The sequence below is a fragment of the Aphelocoma coerulescens genome, chromosome 2 (genome assembly GCF_041296385.1).
Source record: "Aphelocoma coerulescens isolate FSJ_1873_10779 chromosome 2, UR_Acoe_1.0, whole genome shotgun sequence".
Lineage (NCBI taxonomy): Eukaryota > Metazoa > Chordata > Aves > Passeriformes > Corvidae > Aphelocoma > Aphelocoma coerulescens.
In genome coordinates, this window is record NC_091015.1 from 76,481,829 (window position 1) to 76,502,290 (window position 20,462).

The following is a 20,462-nucleotide window of genomic DNA, read 5'->3' on the forward strand; positions in this document are numbered from 1 at the left end:
GCACAGTGCAGAATGTGCCCAGTGATACAATGCAGAGACAGGCAGAGCTGATCGAAGATAGTGCTAAGACGTCCTGTGTGGACAACACTGTATTGTCCAAGGGGAACCAGGGCACCATCAGTGCCATTCACACACAAGATATCTTTGTAGCCTGATTGAAGGGGGCAGGAGGAGGGGAAGGCTATCTAAAGCAGTTTTATTTTTTCTTGGAAAAGCTATCTCAGCTGTTAGCGTGTCAGGTATAAAACACTCCACAAAGCCACAATTCTTTCATATATATATATATACACACACCTATATATATATAAATAGATATATATACACACACATTTATATACACACACACTGACTAAAGCACCTTATGCTTAACAATGCTGTTTCTAGGGATGTGGAATGAAAGTTCCAAGTTTCGCAGACATAAGGCCACTTACACTTTCTCTCACTGCTGGAGTTACTAGGCAGTATGTTCATTCTGTGATCAAAGAATACTTCACAGACAAGCTTTTTATCATCATAAATTCCTCACAAGAAACAGCTGAAAACAAACTTCTGTCAAATAAAGCCTTGTCCCTGTTAAGTCACTTAAGCATTATATTATCTGCCTCTCCCTTGCTGCCAGGCAATAACGCTATATAATGCAGAGACAACTATGCACATGACAACGTTTTAAAAAGGAATACAAGCAACCTATGCAATAAAAATTATTTGGAAAAAGGTACCTTAAAACCTGCAAAGATGCCTCCTTGTCCAAGGGGGAAAGTTACAGTGGCAACAATTTCGTTGGCACAGTAATTAAAATGAAGAATGAAGTTCATCAATACAAGCATATGTATCTCATCAGTTAGCAGCAGTCTGCTGTAGTTTAACTTAGTGAAAGACAGCAAGCCATTGACCAGTGGCAGCATAATAGCCTCCTATAAAAAATAAGAATTGAGATGTTCAAGGAAATTTGGAACCTGTGAATAAGTTTCGGTGTGAGTTAAAGGCATGAGACAACCTAAATTACTGAATACAGTGCTTCATCATATGGTTGGTTTTGACCCAGACAAGCATTTCCAGGTTATCAAATAAAAGTTTTAAAGTCTGTTGAACAAGACACTGTATCAAGTAACCAAATTCATTAGAAACAATCAAAATAGAACAAGAATGAAGATGTGACAAATTTTTCTAAATACTCTCCCCATAACACATATGTAAGAAGGCACATTAGGAGAAATATCTTCAATTATTTTATTATTCAATTTAACTTAAATACCTGAAACCAGTTTTCTCACAATTCAAGACAATGGAGAGGAGTTTCAATTGCTTTTTACAGATACCTTAATTTCATTGTCAACTAAAGTGCAATGGTTGTGTGCCAAAAAGTATAAGCAGAAAGTAAAAGACACAAGACACAAAAACAAACCACAAAAAATAAGTTTTTGAAGACATTCAAAACCAGTGAGAGTATATGTATTCAGCCACATTTTTAAAGCAATTAAAAGTAAAAATAACACTGAAAATGTTTATAAACCTATATTTTAACTTGTTCCCTGCAAAGCCCATAACTTTGTACATTTTCCAAACAAGACTTTAATGCTTTTAAAGAAAACAGATAATATTAGCATTCTTAGCACTTTAAGGAAATGTATGTGGAATAAGGTAAAGGCAGACAGGTTAATTCATTATATTTTGAAGCACTAAGCAATGACTGGATTGCAAGTTATATTTTAAACGTATTCTTTTAGCTGTGCAGTAGGTGCCAGTGTTTGCAACAGTCCTGAATGTCTTTTTGACATTGTAACAGCAGAACCTTTGAGTGATTTACTCCCCCTGTCAAGCATTAAGAGACAACTGCTGAAAAGCATTCAGTTGAGAAAAGATGTAAAAGATTCCTTACTCTTCACAGAACTTTATGCCCTTTAAATTCGGTATTTCATAAATAATTAGTTCATTAGAATTAAAATTTCTCTTTACTTCAAACACTCACATTTAAGACACTTCACATGCACAACACCACTCTGTCCCTTTTAAACTAGAAAAGCACAAACTACTGAAAGCTAAGTCTTTGAAAGTTCCAGGCATCTTAACCTTTCCAAAGATACAAAGTGTTCAGAAACAAGGTAGTAAATACATTAGTGCTGCCCCACTTACAAATTTTTGGAGTATGGTAACTATTTTATTAAACTTAGTATTTTTGTTCAGTAGAAAACCAACACATCATATTGTTACCCCTCTCCCTTTTCCCCATAGGTGTGTTCTCTGAGAGTTTGTTATATTTGCATGTTCCTTACAGAATACATGTAGGGGTAAGGGTCCTACCCATGCTTAATTAAATATAGGGAGTTTATTTGCAACAAGTACCCTTCCTGAGGTTTGCAGAAGGGCTGGTAACCATCTGTATGTTTAAGACAAAATAAGTTAGAGGAAAAACATTGATTTGAATTTGTTTGTGCATACACAAGATTGTACTTAGTAACCTTCATACAGGCTCCTTAAACTCCTGATTTCTGACGTGCTAAAATCACAAAGAAATGTGCCAAAGAAGAAAACTGCCACGAGCCATTCTTCACATAGTGCTAATTATATAGGGTTGTTAAAGCTGTGGTTCTTAAACCCCATCAAAATTCATCTACATTTTAAAACAGATCTAGCAGTTGTTTTGAATACTGAACAAGAATATTCAGCATTCAGAGAGATTCTGCTAATACACAAAAGTCAGTTCTTTTGCTATTTCACCTGAATTCAAGGAGAATTGTGCACATTCACAGAATTCTTCTACATTCCAGAGCTTACCCAGCCACCTGCTCAGAATTAAACCCCAAGTCTGGCACACAGAGCAACTTTCAGGACAGCCCCCCTGTTTCATGACAATGTGTTCAGGACAGTGATCCCATCACCAAGCATGGACCTGCCTGGCAGCTGCTCGAGGTGCTCCATCTCCACTTGGCACACAGGGATCTCCCCCTTGCCCATGACGGAGGCACGTAAGGCGCAGTGCAGGAGTGCTGCAGTTCCAACACTAGAGGACAGCCTGTTCATTTGACTGAGCCTCGAGATTTGCAGTGCACTTTCCACATAGCTTCCTTTCTCTTGCACTAGAATTCGAGTCCATAAGCGGATGAATCCACTCTCAGGAAGCTTCTCTTCAGGTTAAAGATTTTTGTCTCCCCCTTTCTACATAAGTCTCAAAGCGTTGCAAGAATTCTTGAAAATGAGATAATTAACGTCAGTACTGTCTGTCCAACGCCAAAGACAAGAGCTTCTAGGGGAGCCATATTCTTTCCTGCTACTCTGTAAATTCCGGCTACTGCAGCACCTAAGAATCACAAGGAAAACAATGATCAAATCGCAGAAAAAGCCAAGGTTGAAATATGTGACAAATTATTTACTCTGTCTATGCATCAGCTATTTATAGAACATCACCAAACACTGTATTACTTCATGGCATTACACAGTTACCAGCCTTGCTTGTGTTTTTATAGTTACGTATATGCTTCAGGAATGATTTTCCCAATTGAACCAGATCAACTTTTCCATCATCAGTTTGATTTAAGAAAATTAAATCTTGTTGTCTCCCTGTAGACATCTTCAGATATATTTTTAAAACATTTTTTGTGCCTTGTGCCAGTTTGAAAAGGTAGCAAAGCAATCCTCTAAAAATTGACCAAGTCTGAAGTGTGGTTTAATAGTGTTTGTGTAGGCAGGGAGAAGACAAGAACAATAAAGCTGCTGGTGTCAACAAAACAATTGTAAACACACATTTACCAGGTTCATTTAATATTTCACCTGAATAAACTGGTCATATTATATGAGTTTATTATTATATAAGTAGTTTTTATTAAACTACTTAATTGTTAACAATTGTTTAGCAAATCCAGCAAAACATGAAAAAGGTCAAAATACTGCAGTGTTATCCATGAACGTCTATGAGAGGAAATTTCTAACCAATACAATTAGATTTTGGGCTATAGCACATTAAAAAAAAAAATAAAAAAACCTGCAACAGACCATTTTCCTTGTACAGTTGTGTGCAAATTCAAATTTGAAATATAGTATCAAGAGGCCAGGATCAACCAAAACCAAACCCAAAACTTAATTGTAGACCTTCAGTATGTATCATCTTAGGTGCAATCTAGTCATAATTAAATGCCTTCAGAGATCACAGAGGCTTTTTCAGGCTCAAAGAGAACTGGAAAGTCATCACAATTTTTAAAAATAATATGCAAGAGTTAAAAAAAAGGTGGGTTTTTTTGCTATTGCAAAGTCACTCATAGGAATAGTCTGCTGGAGTGATCAAAATCCATTTGTGACACAGAAATACATTGAGTCCCAACAGATTTGCTGAAAGTACAACCAGCATCTGAATCATCTGACATCTTCAAAAAGCAACACCCAATTCTTACAGTGTCTTTAGGAAAAGTAGAACTCACTAATGATTGTGGCCATAACAGTACTTTACAAACACTATTAATCACGCTGTTAGGTAATTTTTGGGTTCATCTATTTTTATTACTGTTTTTAAAAAAAAACATGTTCTGTAAAGCATATTTTGTCTGAAATATTTCACCAGAAGGGTAGCCTTATGGTATTTCACTCAGCTACCTTGCATAAGCTTTTCCATTTGTTCCTTGGCTAGCTGCTGTCAAAAACTGAAAGAGATCCTTTAGATTGAGCCCACTACTAACATTAAAATTATATTTTCAAAGCGAATTCAAAGTGGCCAAAAATGTATACCAGAATTGTCACTACTAGATCATGAACAGAAATGTTGGGCTTCTTGAGCAAACACTGAGATACTCTGGGAAGTATCCAGAATAAAACAATAAAAATTTGGTAGTTTGGGAATTATGTATTATTACACAAATAGCAGTGTGCAATACAACAGCTGGTGTAGAGCCAAAAGTGTGTACAATAGGCTGCCAACAAGGGAAATAAGAATATGTCACCAAAAAGGAGTGTGCTGGGGAAAAGGAGGAAAAACAGACCCTTCTGGATGAAATACAGCTAAAATCCTTGCCTTAAGCTGCCTGGTATTTATATATTCTTGTTTGGCTTGGTGGGGCTTTTTTGGTTATTGTTTTGCAGTTTTGTTTGGTTTTGTTAATTTTTCAATACCTTTTCTAATAACCATTGATTTCCATGATTTTTCAAACCTTAAAAATGGAGGAGTCTCCTGCTTTTCCATATGCTGGTAAAAAGATCCCAGAACAGCAGAAAAGTTTGAAAGATCTCCCTGAGCAAAATTAAACTTATATTGTGCAGTAGTCTATACTGACTTCATTCACCTACACAAACAATGCAGAAGACTGGAAATACAAAGTGGAAATTGAAGTCAGTTTGCTATTTCAATTTCTTAAGCACTGGACCAGACATATCCAAACAGCTGGTATTTCAACTCACATCTCCCAGTTTGCAACACAATAGCTATTAAAAATCCTCTTTAATACTTGATCACAGTAATTTGCCTTCAGAAGCTCCCTGCAGAATTTCTTTCAGTATGAAACAAGCCAGTTCTGGCCAGAAACAGAAAATACTTGAAGGTAAAAGTACTTGGCTAAGCAAGTTGCAATGCTCTGTGCAAAACCTTTGGGAACAGCATAACAAGTCTACAGTCTAGGCTTAGATAAATTCTCAGATGAATATGCACACAAACAGGACTGCTTATGTGTTAAATGTTTTGACCTGCAAAACTGTATGCCAAAAATACAACTGTGTTGCTCCTCTTTTTATGCAAAGATAAAAGACACAAAGTACTTTCGCTTGAGAGACACTGATCCTGAAACCTCCCCATCACAGAAAGTTGTGAAAGTCTCTGCTTGAATCTTTCAACACCACGTTTCCCAACTTCAGTTCTTCAGAAATGCTCATGCATGGTTGACTTTGTAACAGGCCACTGCCATTTTAAGCCTAAGACAAAAATCAGCGTAACATATAACATAAGGCACTCAACTAGTTCCAACTTAGCAAAAAAAACCCCAAAACCCAACTGAACTTTACTGTGTTAAATGGTGGAAATTCTAAGCTGACAAAACTGTAGCAATTAAAACAACCCTTTGAGGAAAGTCTTAGTGAAACTCCTCCTGACATTTGCATTTTTATTTAACCTTGTAAAACAATAGCCAGGAAGGACTTTCAGTAGCAATAAGAAATAATCTGTCACAAATCCTCTATGAATGTGTCCAAAGCTGACAGTGATACCACTATTCTGATAATCTGGGCAGAACACGGGAAAACCAGAATGAAAGGTGGGAAGTTTTGCCTTCAGACTATATGGTGGTTGATAGATTTAGAGTTCCTTACCCTCAGAGACCTTTCAAGTTAGGCCATCTTTTCTGCAACACTGAAGATTTTGAGCCAGAAACTACTGCTCAGTTAACACAGGCACCATTTAACACATGGATTTTGATGCTGAGAAGTCCTTACCAGCATTGCTTCAGACAATGAAGTACATGCTTCTTTCCTGCAAAAATAACATTCACTACTTTTCCCCCCTCAGCATGTTCCTGCTTGCTTGGGAAAGCTACCGTAGTCTATTTATAAGTTTGATAAACATAGCTGGATATGATAAAACCAAAGAATGAAGTGTCCTACAGGTTTTATGGCCCATATTTCAGTGCTGACACAGATAAAGGAATTTCTTGGGAAAGATGGAAAAGCAGTATCTGATACCAATAACTCTAGATGAAGACAGATGAGTCTCAAAACATTCTTGTCAACATTACTCATGTCATATTTGGTCAGGTGTAACACTTCTGCACTTTACTACATAAAATACTCCTACTTTCTGCAATGTTCTATACATGAGTGTGGTTTTTAACCATAGCTCTGTGAACCTTTCGGCTTTAACAGAAAAAATGATTGCACCTATCTGAGGATACAATGTCAAGAAATAAAAAATGTAATCTGAGTGGTAGGCATTCATCTAATACCATAAGAAACTCTGTAGTAGATGCCCCTGCCAAACAGCATTTTACCTTGAACATCAGCAAAGCTTAATTATTTTTTGGGGGGGGGGGAAGGAGGAGTCACTCTATATCACAAAATCCTTAATAAACAATTAACAATTCACTAAGAAATGCAGGCTTTATTTTCCTTCTTCTTCTTTTTAGAAGTTAGATGTAAAATAAGAAACAAAACAAAACAAAAAAACACCACGCACAAACAAAAGGCAGACTTACTGGTTATCATTGCTCCAGTTACAGAACCCAGAAATCCAATGCTGACCACAATGACAGAGATCAGCCTCCCCTGCCTATGCCTCTGCAGCATCACAAACATTAATACTCCCACAGCACCATGGACAAAGAGAGAGGAGAAGAGAGCCCACAGGAAAACCCAGTACCACATCTCTGAAAGAAAGCAGTCAAATAAAGGGTTAATGTTTTTCAGACAAGAACTTTATAACAAACTTTAAAATATTGCAATCAACAGTAAGAGAAAAGCAATACTGATTTCCATCGTAAAAGTGATACATGTGACACCATCAGTACATGCTCAAGACTCTTTCCTCATTTCAGCAGTCTATCAGAAAGGATTAGCTGTATTATGTCAAAAATTATAAAAAGGATTCTGGCAAAAATCTTGATTCAGATGTATTTTTACAAGTGGTCATAATTCCTTTAATGGTTTCTTTAAATAGTGTTGATTGCAATTTCTTAGTAAGCATTGTAACTGCTTCTTGTGGAATGAAATATTCTCTGACACAAAGGCTGAAAGAGGAAAAAGTCAAGAACTTGGTTGGAGCTTGGGGTTTGTTTGGGTTGTGAGTTTTTGTTTTGGGGTAGGTGTGGATTTTTTGTTATTTCCCTAGCCCCCTCCCCCCCCCCCCATGCCCACCAATTAGAGACAACATCAGGTAACATCAGAGGGGAAAACTGAGATTAAAGACTTTAGCTGATCCACCCAGTAGCTGTAATAGAATGTTCCATCAAATTAGCTTCAAAGGTACAAATAAAAACACTGTAATTTTAACACATCTAACTCCTTGCTTCTGATTGCTTAGTACAGAACTTCAGAGAGAGGTAGAGACTATTATTTAAATTACTAAAAAGGGCATCAGATCATGAGAATGTGTGGAGCACAAACATTTCTTTGAAGAATGGCAGACATGATGATCACCTTCAAAGAAAAGAGCTGGAACCATCAACGGAGCTACACAATAACTCAAGAACCTTTCTCACTTGGTGTCAACTTTCTAAAAACGTTCTATAATTCAAAAGAGTGAGTAAATAAAAGAAAAAATCCCTTTTGTGTTAAGACAACTATGGTAGGTATGCATTATTACAGAATTGAGCAAATTAGGATATATATTCCATAATCCCATAACACTGACATTAATTTAGTCTTTGCTGCAGTTCCCTCTCAAAAATAGAACAAAACAAAAACCCCAGCTTCCTTACAAAAGCAAGATACTTATTGTTTATGAGGAGAGCCTGTATTAATGCAGCTTGACTCACACCAACTATTTGAGAAAAAAATACAACCCAATTACCTAACTTAAAAAACACTGAGAAGCACAAAACATACTGAGAAAAGACGCTGAGAAAAAAATGTTGCTACACAATAACCACAGCTCTGGGAGTCCGTAGTCAGTAGGAAATGTATATAGATAGCACAGATACAGAGTTTAAACTTTTTGTTTAGCAGCACTTTGGGAGTAGCTCAACCCTTCCCCTCTCACACAGGCATAAATGGCAACACTATGCCTGCCCAAGGACGTACAACTCTGAATCACAGTAGCCAAAGGGCTCTTTGAAGAGAGCAGCAAGGAAAGTGGGTGGTAAATTTACATTCAATTAATACTTCAGCTGTAGTGCAAGGTGTAACATTTTCTTCTGAGTTCCTGGATATATGCACACACATCCTGAGGGTAGCTCGGAGCAGCTCTCCTCAGATCCTCCATCCCTTCAGCCCTGGCCCCAAGATGGGTCTCAAAAATTTTGGCAAAAGGATAATGACCATGGTACTGTTCCACTAAATGATTGTCTCATCATTCTCAGAAGCTACTGCGACGGAACAGTGGCAGGGGTGTCAAGTACTCACTCCACAAACCCCCTCACTAAAATTAAGACTGACTGACTGGGGATCTAATCTGCTGTGCTCATGGATAGTGTGGGAGGGGAACCTCTCCTGCAGTCCTAACAGGCCTTGTCCATTACTAGCACAGTTTGGGTGTTTCCATTGTTTATTCAAGTGGAAGCACATAAACAAGAGGATTAACCAAAGATCTACCAATATAGAAGCTGGCAGCTCTGCCAGACCTGCAGTTTGACAACAGGGAAATAAACCTTAGGACCCAATCAATCTGGATCAAAAAAGTCTGTGGGAACCTGACACTGTCACATCCCATAATTTCTACAGGATTTGTTAGGCATCACATTTTAGGAATTTGGGGTTTGTAGGCATTGTCAACCATTATCAGGTAGAGAAGACAAATGACTTCCAGTCTTAGGAAAACTCACTAGGATGACTGTATTTTTAGAAGAAAATGAAAGCTTATGGGAAGGCTAACTACTCCCCTGTAACTAAGAAACCAAAAATATTTACAAACTCTTACACAACAAAATAGCTCCACAGCGAGCAACTATCTTCAGTCTTATTTACGTTCCAAATAAGGCTCAAGGAAAATTAGCATCACCCCTCACTTTATATTTAGGGCAGGAGGCTTGAGAAGAGAATCAGCACCAAAATGTCCTGTTGGCTAAAGAAATACAAACTTCAGTTCTTTGCTACACACTTTCTCCTTCTACTTCTTAAAAGCAGCAGGCATATTGAAAAGGAAATTAGAAAACATCCAGAAATATTCCTTGTTTGACACAAAAGCAGCTGGAGTTTTGTTAAACTATGACCTCCCTTCCTTAAAACATCACCTAGGTCTTAGGAACTGAAACAGGACAAATCACTTCCAAGCACCTTCCCTAGGAAAGGCTGGAGGTTACCCTTTCTTATCCTCCTTTATTTACTCTTTTTATGCCTGCTCATTCAACACACTCATTTATTTACTTCTGCTCGTAGGGTGAGTGATGAGGCTGACCAAGTTGCTTAACAGGGATGAACAAGGCAAGGAGAGAGAGACAACCTTTCAAGCAAATTAGAGGAGATTTTAGGCTCCATACACCTAGAGGACAATGTAGACATTCTCATCCTGACATGTTGAGGGCAGAGAATGATACAATTAATGTTCTGTAAAATTCAACATCATCTAGCCCCTGAATCATGAAGAGAGATGACTCTCAAAAACCCTGTGTTAGAGTAATACTGAAAGACACAAAGAATGGGTTGGGAATAACATCGAGAGGTGCCACTATAAAATAGAGAATGTGGACATCTGAACACAAAGAGTCATGACTTCACTTGCTCAAAAATGACTGAATAGTTTAATTGCTGAATTGACTTGCCATATCTCTAAGGAAGAGGAAGTGAGACTGAAGTGTCTCAACTATTTATGTCCTAAACACTGACTAATAAGCAGCATAAACTTAGGTACACCATCACCTTTGCTACCCTGACAAAAAAAGCACATTCTAATTTCAGTCTTTGTGCAGCTATACTAATTATCTGGCTTGTCTGACAACATGAGCTGCACAGACAGAGTACCTTGCTGCTACAGAGGTAATGATTTACTTCTATCTGTCAGAGAGCTTCAAATACTCACCTAGCCTCAGTGCATTTAGTCACACCCTCATAGAGCGTGCATCCCTAAAAAACGCTTGCAGCTTCCTTTGCTTGACTCTAAGAAAATTTCACAGCTTCCTTTCAGTGTACCCAAATTACTTAAAGTCACCAAAACACAACATAACATTCATGTCACTTCCATCTTATCTACACTTGAAGCACTCCATCAACAGTTTCATCTTACACAAAGTAGATAAATTATAACATTTTCAAATATTTTCTATATATATATGAATATGCTGTTCTACTGCCACTCAGCTTCAGTAACCATGGAGTATCTCCCTTAGTCCTTCATCTTCAGCACTTTTCCTCTAGTTCTTAGCTTGTTTTGCCAGATGAATAATGATTGCCTATAACATGTCATAAATCAAAAGGGATTACTCCAAAACAGAGTATTTCTCTCCATTCTAAGCCCAGTACCCATCCTACTACTATTAGGTACAGAGGTAAGTCAAGCAATAAGCACCTGTACTAGGAATACAAAAATACAAATTTAAGTCAACAAGGTATCACATGTCAAATTTTGAATTAGAAAAAACAGTAATGTTACATTCCTGTAGCTTATAAACTCAAAGCACTCAGATGAAGTGACAGCATATGATACCTGCAAACGTAACTCTGCTCTTTACATGATACATTTTTTCTTCAGCACCAGGTCCTGTCCTTAATCACTTTATTAACTGATACTTTCAAAGTTAACAACAATACAGTCAAATTGTTGTTTGGAGATACTAACATTTTTGCTGCATTAAGTGGGAAAAAAGCACTTCGCTAAGGAGCATTTAAATCTTAAATTACAGACTAGTCCTCTCAAGTAACAGGATAGGGGGCAAAGACAAACCAGACAATCAGGAACAAATGAGCACAGGATGGAGCTTAGGAGTTTCTATTAGTAGAAATATTGCCAAGTCCTTTATTGTGGAAACAGCCTTTAAACAATTTTTATTTTACTGGATACTAATAGTGGGATTTTTTTTTCTCCTTTTTCAGTTCAAATTCAGCTACTGTCTGACTAGTTCTAGTAAACCCTGATCTACCTTTAACTCTAAAACACAACCAGCTCATATAAAGGAGGTGTTCTTGGGATTTACTGGAGGACATAACAAAGAGTGAGGTAAAAGCCACCCCACCTGTCCCATGATTACTAAAGCCTTACTTCCACCTTCCAAGAGAAGTCAGGAGGGTAGGAAGCAAGCATATCATGGTGATGGGCCTATGTTCAGCTAAAAGGAATAATGCTTGCAGCTTTAGCTGTTACAGGGTGTGATGCATATGTGGCAGCACTGAACTTGTCTGTGGTCTCCTAGGTATTTGAGGCCACGTACCAAAGACAGGACTTCCTTTTTTCATGTTGAACCTGGTTCACATATACAGTATAAAAATAATCTTTCCGTTTCTCATTGACAGGAAAAAGAACCCACCAAAACTAAGCTATTAGGGTAGGAAGCTTAGGCTGGAGTTCATATCAGGACCCTGATGAAAGTTTCAGAAAATTAATATATTTTTAAGAAGGATGATGATAAAACTTTGCAACTTATTTGTGCAAACATAATTAATATAGTTTATCTAAGGGAGAAAAATCTTAACTTGTGCAAGTTAAAAGTCCAGTCCAGACCACAACTTTAAGTCCGAAAGTAAACACAAGGCAGTCTTGAATATTCATGGAACACAGTATATTAATGATTTTTTTTTTCCCAGTATTCTGGAGAAGTTTCTCCTTATAGCTAACAGAGATGCAAAAAGGAAGGGATTAAGTAGTCAAAGAAGATAAACTCATTCACAAACCTATTTTCTTAGCAGGAAAAACAACAGAATTTCTGGTTTTGAACAAAGTTTGCTTCGGTAAGTAGTAAGGAAGGGTTTATGTAACTAGTTCAGCTTTTTGTTAATATCAATGATTGTATCAAAATATATTTTATCCTGTGGAAAAGATTTTTAAGTCCAGTGCAAGTTTTGGACTGTTGACAATCCATTAGAACATTCAACTCAACAGCTTTTGGCGGTAAGAGCAGCCTGCATTTAAGCACCAATTTAGAAACTGCAACTACAACTGATGGTGACATTGTCCAACAACATTATGATGGATAAAAAATTATTTTTCATATTTTTTAAATTAAAAAGAAAAAACATTGCACATTAAAAACACCTTATGCAACCCCTCATTGCAAAAGCACTGAGAAGCTGATTTTTACTCTCGGCACTTAATTTCATAGAAATGCCTATGTTGCATAATGGTCTAATAAGAAAAATGTTATAGAGGATGTCTGGCACAAAGCAAAGTGAAATCCATTGTGAACTTTTTCCTTTAAGAGTACAAGTTTTTAAAGTAGGTATGCTAAAGTAACTACTCAGGAAGAGAGCTGTATTTAGTGTGTCACCACACTAATACCTGGAAACTTTACTCATCAGACACACACTGTTCACAGATCAGGGAAATACGAAAAGATTAATTTTTTTTACTACACTAAGATGTATCCTGAAAGTTAAAAGAACAAGAAAGATGATCACTTTCTGTTTGCTACAGCTTCAACTTCAGCTACACTTCTATTTTCATCACACTTCTTCCACCTTTAATAGATTAAAAAAGAAAAAAGAATATATCTATTCATGGTTACTATAGAGTGCAAAAAGATGACATAATACTCTTCCATAAATATTAGAATATTTTCATAACTGTTTAAAACCTACACCCTTTACTCAACATTTTCCACTAATCTGTCACCACTGAATATACCCCTACACCGAGCAGAAAGACACTACTCAGTTACATCTCTGCTATTGACACCCAATCCCTGCTTATTCAGAGCTGGAAGCTTATGCTTTTCTTTACACATGGACACAATAAGAGAAGATACCCCTCTCCACTGTATGCCTTGGGTCTCACAGTAGTCCACACCCATTTTTCAGCCTGAGACTGAGCAGAAAAAAGCCAGTTCTTGCCAAAAGCCAGACAAAGCTCCCCTCTCCTAACAGAGGGTGAGGACCTGGCTCTATTTTGATTCACAGAATCTTTTTGTAACAGCTCAGTCTTTAAGAATCCCAGATGATTAAGATTATGACTATTTGTCAGAAAACATCTGTCACCTCCTTCACTCCCACAGCTCTCATTGTCCACAGGTATACTTAGGGGTAGCGAGGTAAGTCTCTGATTCTCCACATTCAATTCTATGGTTTTCTAGTTGTGGTTTTTTTATAGCTCTGTCAAATGCCAATGAGCATAAATCCACAAGGGGAAAAAAAATAAAACCCAATCAACCATCCCCACAAACATACTCCAGCCTTCCATACATATTTACACACTCGCACACACTTTCTACAACCCTTTACTCATGCACAGGTACCCATCGCTTCACTCGCATGCACACACACCCTATACCATTAGCCTTCTTTTATTATATATGGGCATAGAAAAGTGAGCGAGCACATCCCATACGCTCACGTCCTTTGAAGGGGCAGGCATCCCAGACACCGAGTACACACCTCAGCCACACCAACGCCTCACACAGACCCCTCCCGATTCCCTGGACCCCACAGCAGGCGCGCACACACACACACGATATACCTGCTCACAGAACACACACGCAAGCACCCGGAGAGATTCCGGAACACAAACACCAGTCCTCCGTACGCGCAGCACACAGGGGGACCACCGCCACCCCCACGCCCTCCATTGTGCTCCAGCCACGGAGCGCCCGCCCGCCCCGCGGAGCGCACCCTCGCACCCGCACGGCCCCGCACGGCCCCGTTACCCGTGAGGCTGCGGAGGACGGTGCCGTGAGCCCACAGGCTCAGCACTTGCTGCACCGACAGGTTGATCATGGAGTTGTCCCCCGCTTCCACCTTCATGGTGCCGCCGCCGGGCGGGGTCCGGCAGCCGCCGGACCGCGGGGCGGGAGGGGGACGGCGGCGGCGAGGAGCGAGAGGGCGGGGAGGCGGCGAAGGGAGCTCCGCGCCGCGGTGGAGACATCGAGGACGGAGTGGGGGAGGCGGCGGCCGGGGGGAGCCGGGCAATCTCGGGGGAGGAGGAGAGACGGCCGCTGGCGCTTCCCCGACGCTCAGGGGCAGGGCCGGGCAGCGGAGCCCAGCATCATCATCATCATCATCATCGCCTCCGCCTCCTCCATCAGCAGCGGCCACCGCCGCCTCGCCGGCGGCATCGTCACCCCGGTCACCGGCATCACCTGGGCGAGGGCGGGGCGGCCGCGGGCCGTCCCTCAGGCGGGCGGCTCCATGCGGGAGCAGCAGCGGCAGCGGGGAGGCTCCCGGCGCCAGACGCTGCCGGAGGGGAGGGGGAGGGAGCAGCGGGAGGGGAGCGGGAGCGGGGCAGCGGCAGCGGCAGCGGGAGCGGAGGGAGCGGGAGAGCGGCCCCGCGCAGGCGCGGCGGGAGGAGCCGGGGGGCGCGGGCTCCTCCCACCAAACAGAGAACCAGAATTCGGAATCACTATTTGACTCAAGGAGAGCGCGGAAGACTGGGGATGTCGTGGACCCCCAAAGAAACTTGCGTTAGCAAGAAGTGTGTTGACTAAAATTTATATACACATATGGGTAGATTTAAAGGGGAAAAGAAAGTGATAACACTACATGGTATTAAAGCTGGTATTGATGCTACTGTGTGCATTTAAACATCGGAGAAGAGCAAAATGCAGAATCTGAATCCTGATGAGAGCAGTGTTTTCACCTCGCTGCTCACAGCGTTAGCACACGGAGCTCCAGAGAGCGCGGGAGGAGGCACCCCCGCGGCTGCCTCGGCGGGGTCTGGGGACACGGCCCTGGGCGGACAGGACGGGACAGGGCGAAAGAAGCGGCGCGCACAGGGCGGGTGCTGCTCGGGAGGGCCGGAGCTGCGGGAGCTCAGGTGACAGCGCGGGTCGCAGCGGAGTAGCTGTCATCCCGAGCTCTCATCCCGAGGCAACATCCAGGCAACGCTGCGGAACGTCCCTGCCTGTCCCTTTGAACCTCGTAGCTCCATCGCCAGTGCGGCGGCAGATTAAAGCCACCGAAAGTTAGAGAACGTCAGAAATCACGAGCGAATCTTTATTCTCTGCCTTTGCTTTCTTTATGTAATAACGTAACTGAGTCTTTAAGCTGGACGCGGCTTCTTTCGAAGCACAGGGTGTACGGTGCTTGCCGATGTAGAAGCCAGCAATCATCCCCCATCCATTCTTAAATATTCATCCCTAGGCCACATTTAGTGCACACACTTCCTCGCTGGCATTTCTTCAACAGTGCTTGCTATAGTACTTCGTAAACATCATTTAATGTCAGTATCCTTTGATGGAAAGGGTTGAAGAGGTAAGGTAACTCGTAACAAAATTTACAATTTTGTAGATGAAGAGCCACAACAGATTAATCAACTAATATCCTGCTTGATGCCAATGACCCGATTTTTTTCAGATAGATTTTTTTAGGATGTCTGGTTCAGAGGAGTGCTCCCAAAGCCTTTTGCAGCTGACAATACTTGGCATTTCTGCAAGTAAGTATTAAGCCAGGCCATAAGAAACTCAGAGGGAACAGCTCCCTAGGGGGCTCTGGGTTTGACTGATTAAGCATGGCATCACTGATGGAGAAAGAGCTCAGCTGCTTGACCAGGTCCCTGCTCCATGATCAAGGGAAGGTCCTCTCCCTCCCTCTTCTAGCAATCCCACCACTTTACAGCTGTGTAATTCAGGCCTTACAGGAAACAGTTCCCTTCATTATACAATAGTGATTCATTTTTAGGACAGAATTAGTCCATACTTGGAGTACGGCTCTGTGAGAAAATAGCATATAATTTGAGTTTGAATGTGAAACATACAATGAATTGTTTAAAAACAGCTTTTCTAGTTTATTCTTTTTGACCTCTGTGTGCAGAACTTTGAGAAAAAAAAAACATTTTTAAATGTCCTTAAAAAATTCCCCACCCCTAAATTGGTTTTTATTGTAGACCAATGTCCCAAGAACAAGGTATACTCTGCAGGACACTGTGGTGTAACCAAAATTACAGTAAAAAGGATGACTACTTTTGGTGACCATTTTATCTTATAAATCTGCTATGATAACCTACTGATGGATATCAGCAAGGCCATCTGACAGGCCAGACGCATGCATGGAAACATGCATGTATCGGTAAACAATGCTGCATTGGTGCCCAGTGACTTTTCAACCTGCACATTGATGATTTTTTGTGTTCCATACAAGGAATAATGCATTTTGAATCACTTGTGTCCAGAACCTGCTGAAACACCTTCCACAAGGTTTTATAGTAGAACACCAGGAAACACATTCACGTAGAGGTCAAGTGAGTATCTCTGTAGCCTGCAGACTCCTGCAATATTTGCTGGGGAGCATCCTTCAAGGTTGTGCAGATGCTCTCTCCTTAGAGACAGAGATTTGGAAACCTGTTGAGCTTCCCCCAGGGAGGGCTGATCATTCTGCAACAGCGCAGGGACAGTGAGAACACAGATGTTCCTCTAAGTCCTTGGACAACAAACCAGCTTTCTTCCCAAGAGAGATCCACCAAAACCACCATCCAGCTTCCACTGAAACTCCACCTAAGAGGCTAAAAATGGTTGTCAAACCTCAGGCACGCAACATCTAAATTAACTGAACATTTTCTATCAAACACCTCCAACACACTTGGACAGTGTACAAGTGATAAAGGAACAGAGACTCCTCTTAAAAGGGGCCATAATTCATATAATTTATTCAACTTAATCCTCAGTGCATCATCCCTTTGGCTGAGCTGGATACAAATCTAAATACAAATTTGTCATGCGAAAACAAGGCTAACTGGATCATTCAGGAAAATATTGCTAAAGTACTGACTTTAAAGCAAAAAAAAAAAAAAAAAAAAAGTGTGGTACATGGTAGTGACATTTCCCAGTAGCACAACACTGAGATTATTCTGGAGGAAGAGGGTGAATGAATGAAGCAGCAGAAATAACCAAAATTCACTCTTCCAAACTGTAGCTTCACAGGAGCAGGGAATTGCAGCCAACTCTGCCCTCAGCAAGCCCTCCCACATGAGAAGTGCTGCCGCAGAAGTCCTGAGTGTATTAGCTCCCCACAGGGATTATTATGAGCTCTGTAGGCAGCATTGTACGGAGCAACAGCAGTGATGGCAAGGGATTCCCAGCAGGGCTTAGGTTGCTGCTGAAACTGTGGCTCAGGGGAAGAATAAACCATCGGTGCTTGTGCAAGGCAAGCAAAGGTGGTGAGGGCTGAAAAGATCTCAGGGAGGAGAAATAGAGTGGGCAGCACTGTCCTGATAATTAAAACAGGAAAATAAGAAAGAAGAAGAAGAAAAAAACCCAGGTACATAATCTTAGAATTTCATCAGATAAGGTGTTCCTTAAATTATGAATGGTTGAAAAAAGAGAAGTAGTCCTTTTGCAAGGGCTTGCTGTGGCACCTTGAGGGTGGGGAGGATGGGCAAAGCAGAGAACGTGGGTGTAGATGCTGAGGAGGCTAGCAGAGAAAAAATTCTCCACTTTTTACTGTCTCATGTGAAATTCTCCGTTCTCATGCAAGCTAGCTCTCCAACGGTTTGCTAGTTGGTAAACATTTGCAGGTGCAAGGCTGTTGTGAGAACATGGTGGAATTATTTTTAGTTTACTGGGAATAATATTTTGAAATGGGTGGTTATACCTCTTAGCCTATCACCTTGGTAGGTGGTTGACTGATGGGCCAATCATGTAATTTCTCTTTTGTGATCCATTCTATAAAAAGATGGGGTTTTGGCATTAAAGGGGTCAGCTTCGACCATCTTCTCTGACCTGAAATGACGCCGTTTTTCGCCGTCCCTGCACACAACAGCGACACGTGGGGATGGATCAGGGAAGGTGACTGTGTCAGAGAGGGCTTGGAGGGCTTGCTGGTAGCTGGCGGAGGGAGGGCTGGCAGGCTGGGGTATGACCAGCTCTGATAACCTGTGAAGAGTGAGGATCAGGAGAAGGCTTGGAACTGCAGGGAAAAGAGCAGGGGAGGGGAGACAAGCTGACAAAGAAACCTTCACAATTTGTGTACAAACCCCAGGTTTCCACTCCTGTGTGGTATTTCAGAGTCTGGGACACAACTCACATGCTCTGCCTGACTGCCGGCCCTGAGCCACTACAAACGCTTGAGAGACTCCAGGCCTCCTTAGCACATCCGAACCCACCGGTGAAAGGGTCCATGGGGAACACCTGAAAACTTATACATGGACTGATCTTCATCCCAGAAGAGCTCATTTTCCTTACAGCATCACCCCCATTCTTCTGTTCCCTCACAGCAGCTGGGAGGTTTGGGAGCTTCCCGGCGCCGCGGGTGTGCAAAGCGCTGCAAGGAGCCAGCCGTAAACCCTGACTTCAGCCAAAGGAAATTAGTTCTGCAGGTGGAAAAGTAGGGTCAGCTTAGTTTCTCTACCCTGCAAAAGATCAGAATATGTCTACATAAGCTGCTATTAACTTCTGGTATTGTTTTCAGAAGCTGAAGAAATAATGATAAATTTCATTGGAGAGCCCTCAGCTGAATAATTTTCCACTTGGAAAAGTAATGCTGTTCAAAATGAACTGATTTCTTAAATCACATCCTTTTAGAGAAACAGACAAAGCTGAATTTGTTCTATTGCCATGTTCTGAAACAAATATTAAATTTTTGCATAAGAAATCCAGCTTTCTGTCATAGAAAAAGCTCAAAATCCAAATAGCAACACCATTTGGTCCCTGGAAGAACACAATTCCCACTCAAGATTTTCTAACTGGCACTGGCCACAGAGGTTGACCGGCGCTGCAGTTAAAGATCTGTTTTAACTGAATGGATAACCCCAGCACTGCTCATATATGCAGATGTGTTTCCCCTGCTTCAAAGGCGTTTTTGTGGCCTTTGACCTAAGTCACTGACGGGACATTACGAATGCAGATAGCAAATTAATACCTCTGATGTTAGCAATAGAGCTCTTGCTTGCCCCTTTTCTGGACCACCAATTCGTGCACAGCAGTTACTACTCAATCAGAAGAATTGGCAGTCACAGCTAGTTGTGGTTTGAGAAGTGAGTCGTTCAGAGACCCTTGGCCTCACAATCTCAGCTCTTAAAAGGCTGAAACACGATCTCAGCCCCTAACCTCCAAGACGGATGAAGATGCCTGGGCAGCGATGTAGGAGAGGAAGGAAGTAAAGTGATACCACGGGCTAAATATCCCAACCCTCCCCAGCATGAAAGCAGCCTCACAGGTTGATCTAAGCCGTCAAAAATCATTCGGAGCAGACTTCCAGGGCGGCAGAGGGAGGCAGAGGTGCACGGAAGACTTTCCCCACGCAGCGGTAGATGGAGCACTGCGGCACCAAGACTGCTCCGCACAGCCGGCTGCACCCTGCCACGACGGGCACTGCCTTCGGAACGCTCCAGGGCTTTATCGGCAATGCTGTTGCAAGAAAATACCTGTGGATACTTAGAAACTGCAGTCAGAATTTTTAATTTTTTTTTTAAATTAAAGCTTTGGGGAAAAAGAAAAGTCTGCTTAGTCTGTTTAGAGAATATCCCTCTGTAAAAGACATTGATTTTCAGCCAGTAGTTTGCATGTATTAAAATGCCTGAAGGATTGGACCCACCATGAAATAGAAAAGTCCCACTGACTACTCTAAAAAGACGTGTCAAGTACTGTTGTAAATAAATTGTTACCCAACCTTGGATCTAACTATTTCTTAGCCTTTAAATCTGCTCTGCTTAAAAGACCAACTCATATATTAGTTTTAAACAACACCATCATTCAGAAAAATTATGTTTTCTCCTACTCTCTCTGCACACACTCACAGACACATGCACACACACACACACGTGTGCATTCACA

General features: G+C 41.1%; 1 protein-coding gene across 1 annotated transcript; it reads right to left on the bottom strand.

The window, feature by feature from the left end:
- Positions 1-329: 329 nt before the first annotated feature.
- On the bottom strand, positions 330-14,993 carry TMEM170B (transmembrane protein 170B). Its single transcript, XM_069008103.1, has 3 exons — positions 14,406-14,993; positions 7,161-7,331; positions 330-3,298 (listed from the first exon to the last, which is right to left on the bottom strand). The coding sequence occupies exons 1-3, from the start codon at positions 14,500-14,502 to the stop codon at positions 3,168-3,170; spliced, it is 399 nt and encodes a 132-aa protein (XP_068864204.1). The 5' UTR covers positions 14,503-14,993; the 3' UTR covers positions 330-3,167.
- Between the last annotated feature and the right edge of the window lie 5,469 nt (positions 14,994-20,462).

Excerpts from the sequence above, each read along its gene's own strand:
- TMEM170B (XM_069008103.1), bottom strand. The coding sequence starts at position 14,502 with ATGAAGGTGGAAGCGGGGGACAACTCCATGATCAACCTGTCGGTGCAG. Across the intron at positions 7,332-14,405 it reads CGTCCTCCGCAGCCTCACGG|AGATGTGGTACTGGGTTTTC; the intron begins GTAACGGGGCCG and ends GCTTTCTTTCAG. Across the intron at positions 3,299-7,160 it reads AACTGGAGCAATGATAACCA|GTGCTGCAGTAGCCGGAATT; the intron begins GTAAGTCTGCCT and ends TGTGATTCTTAG.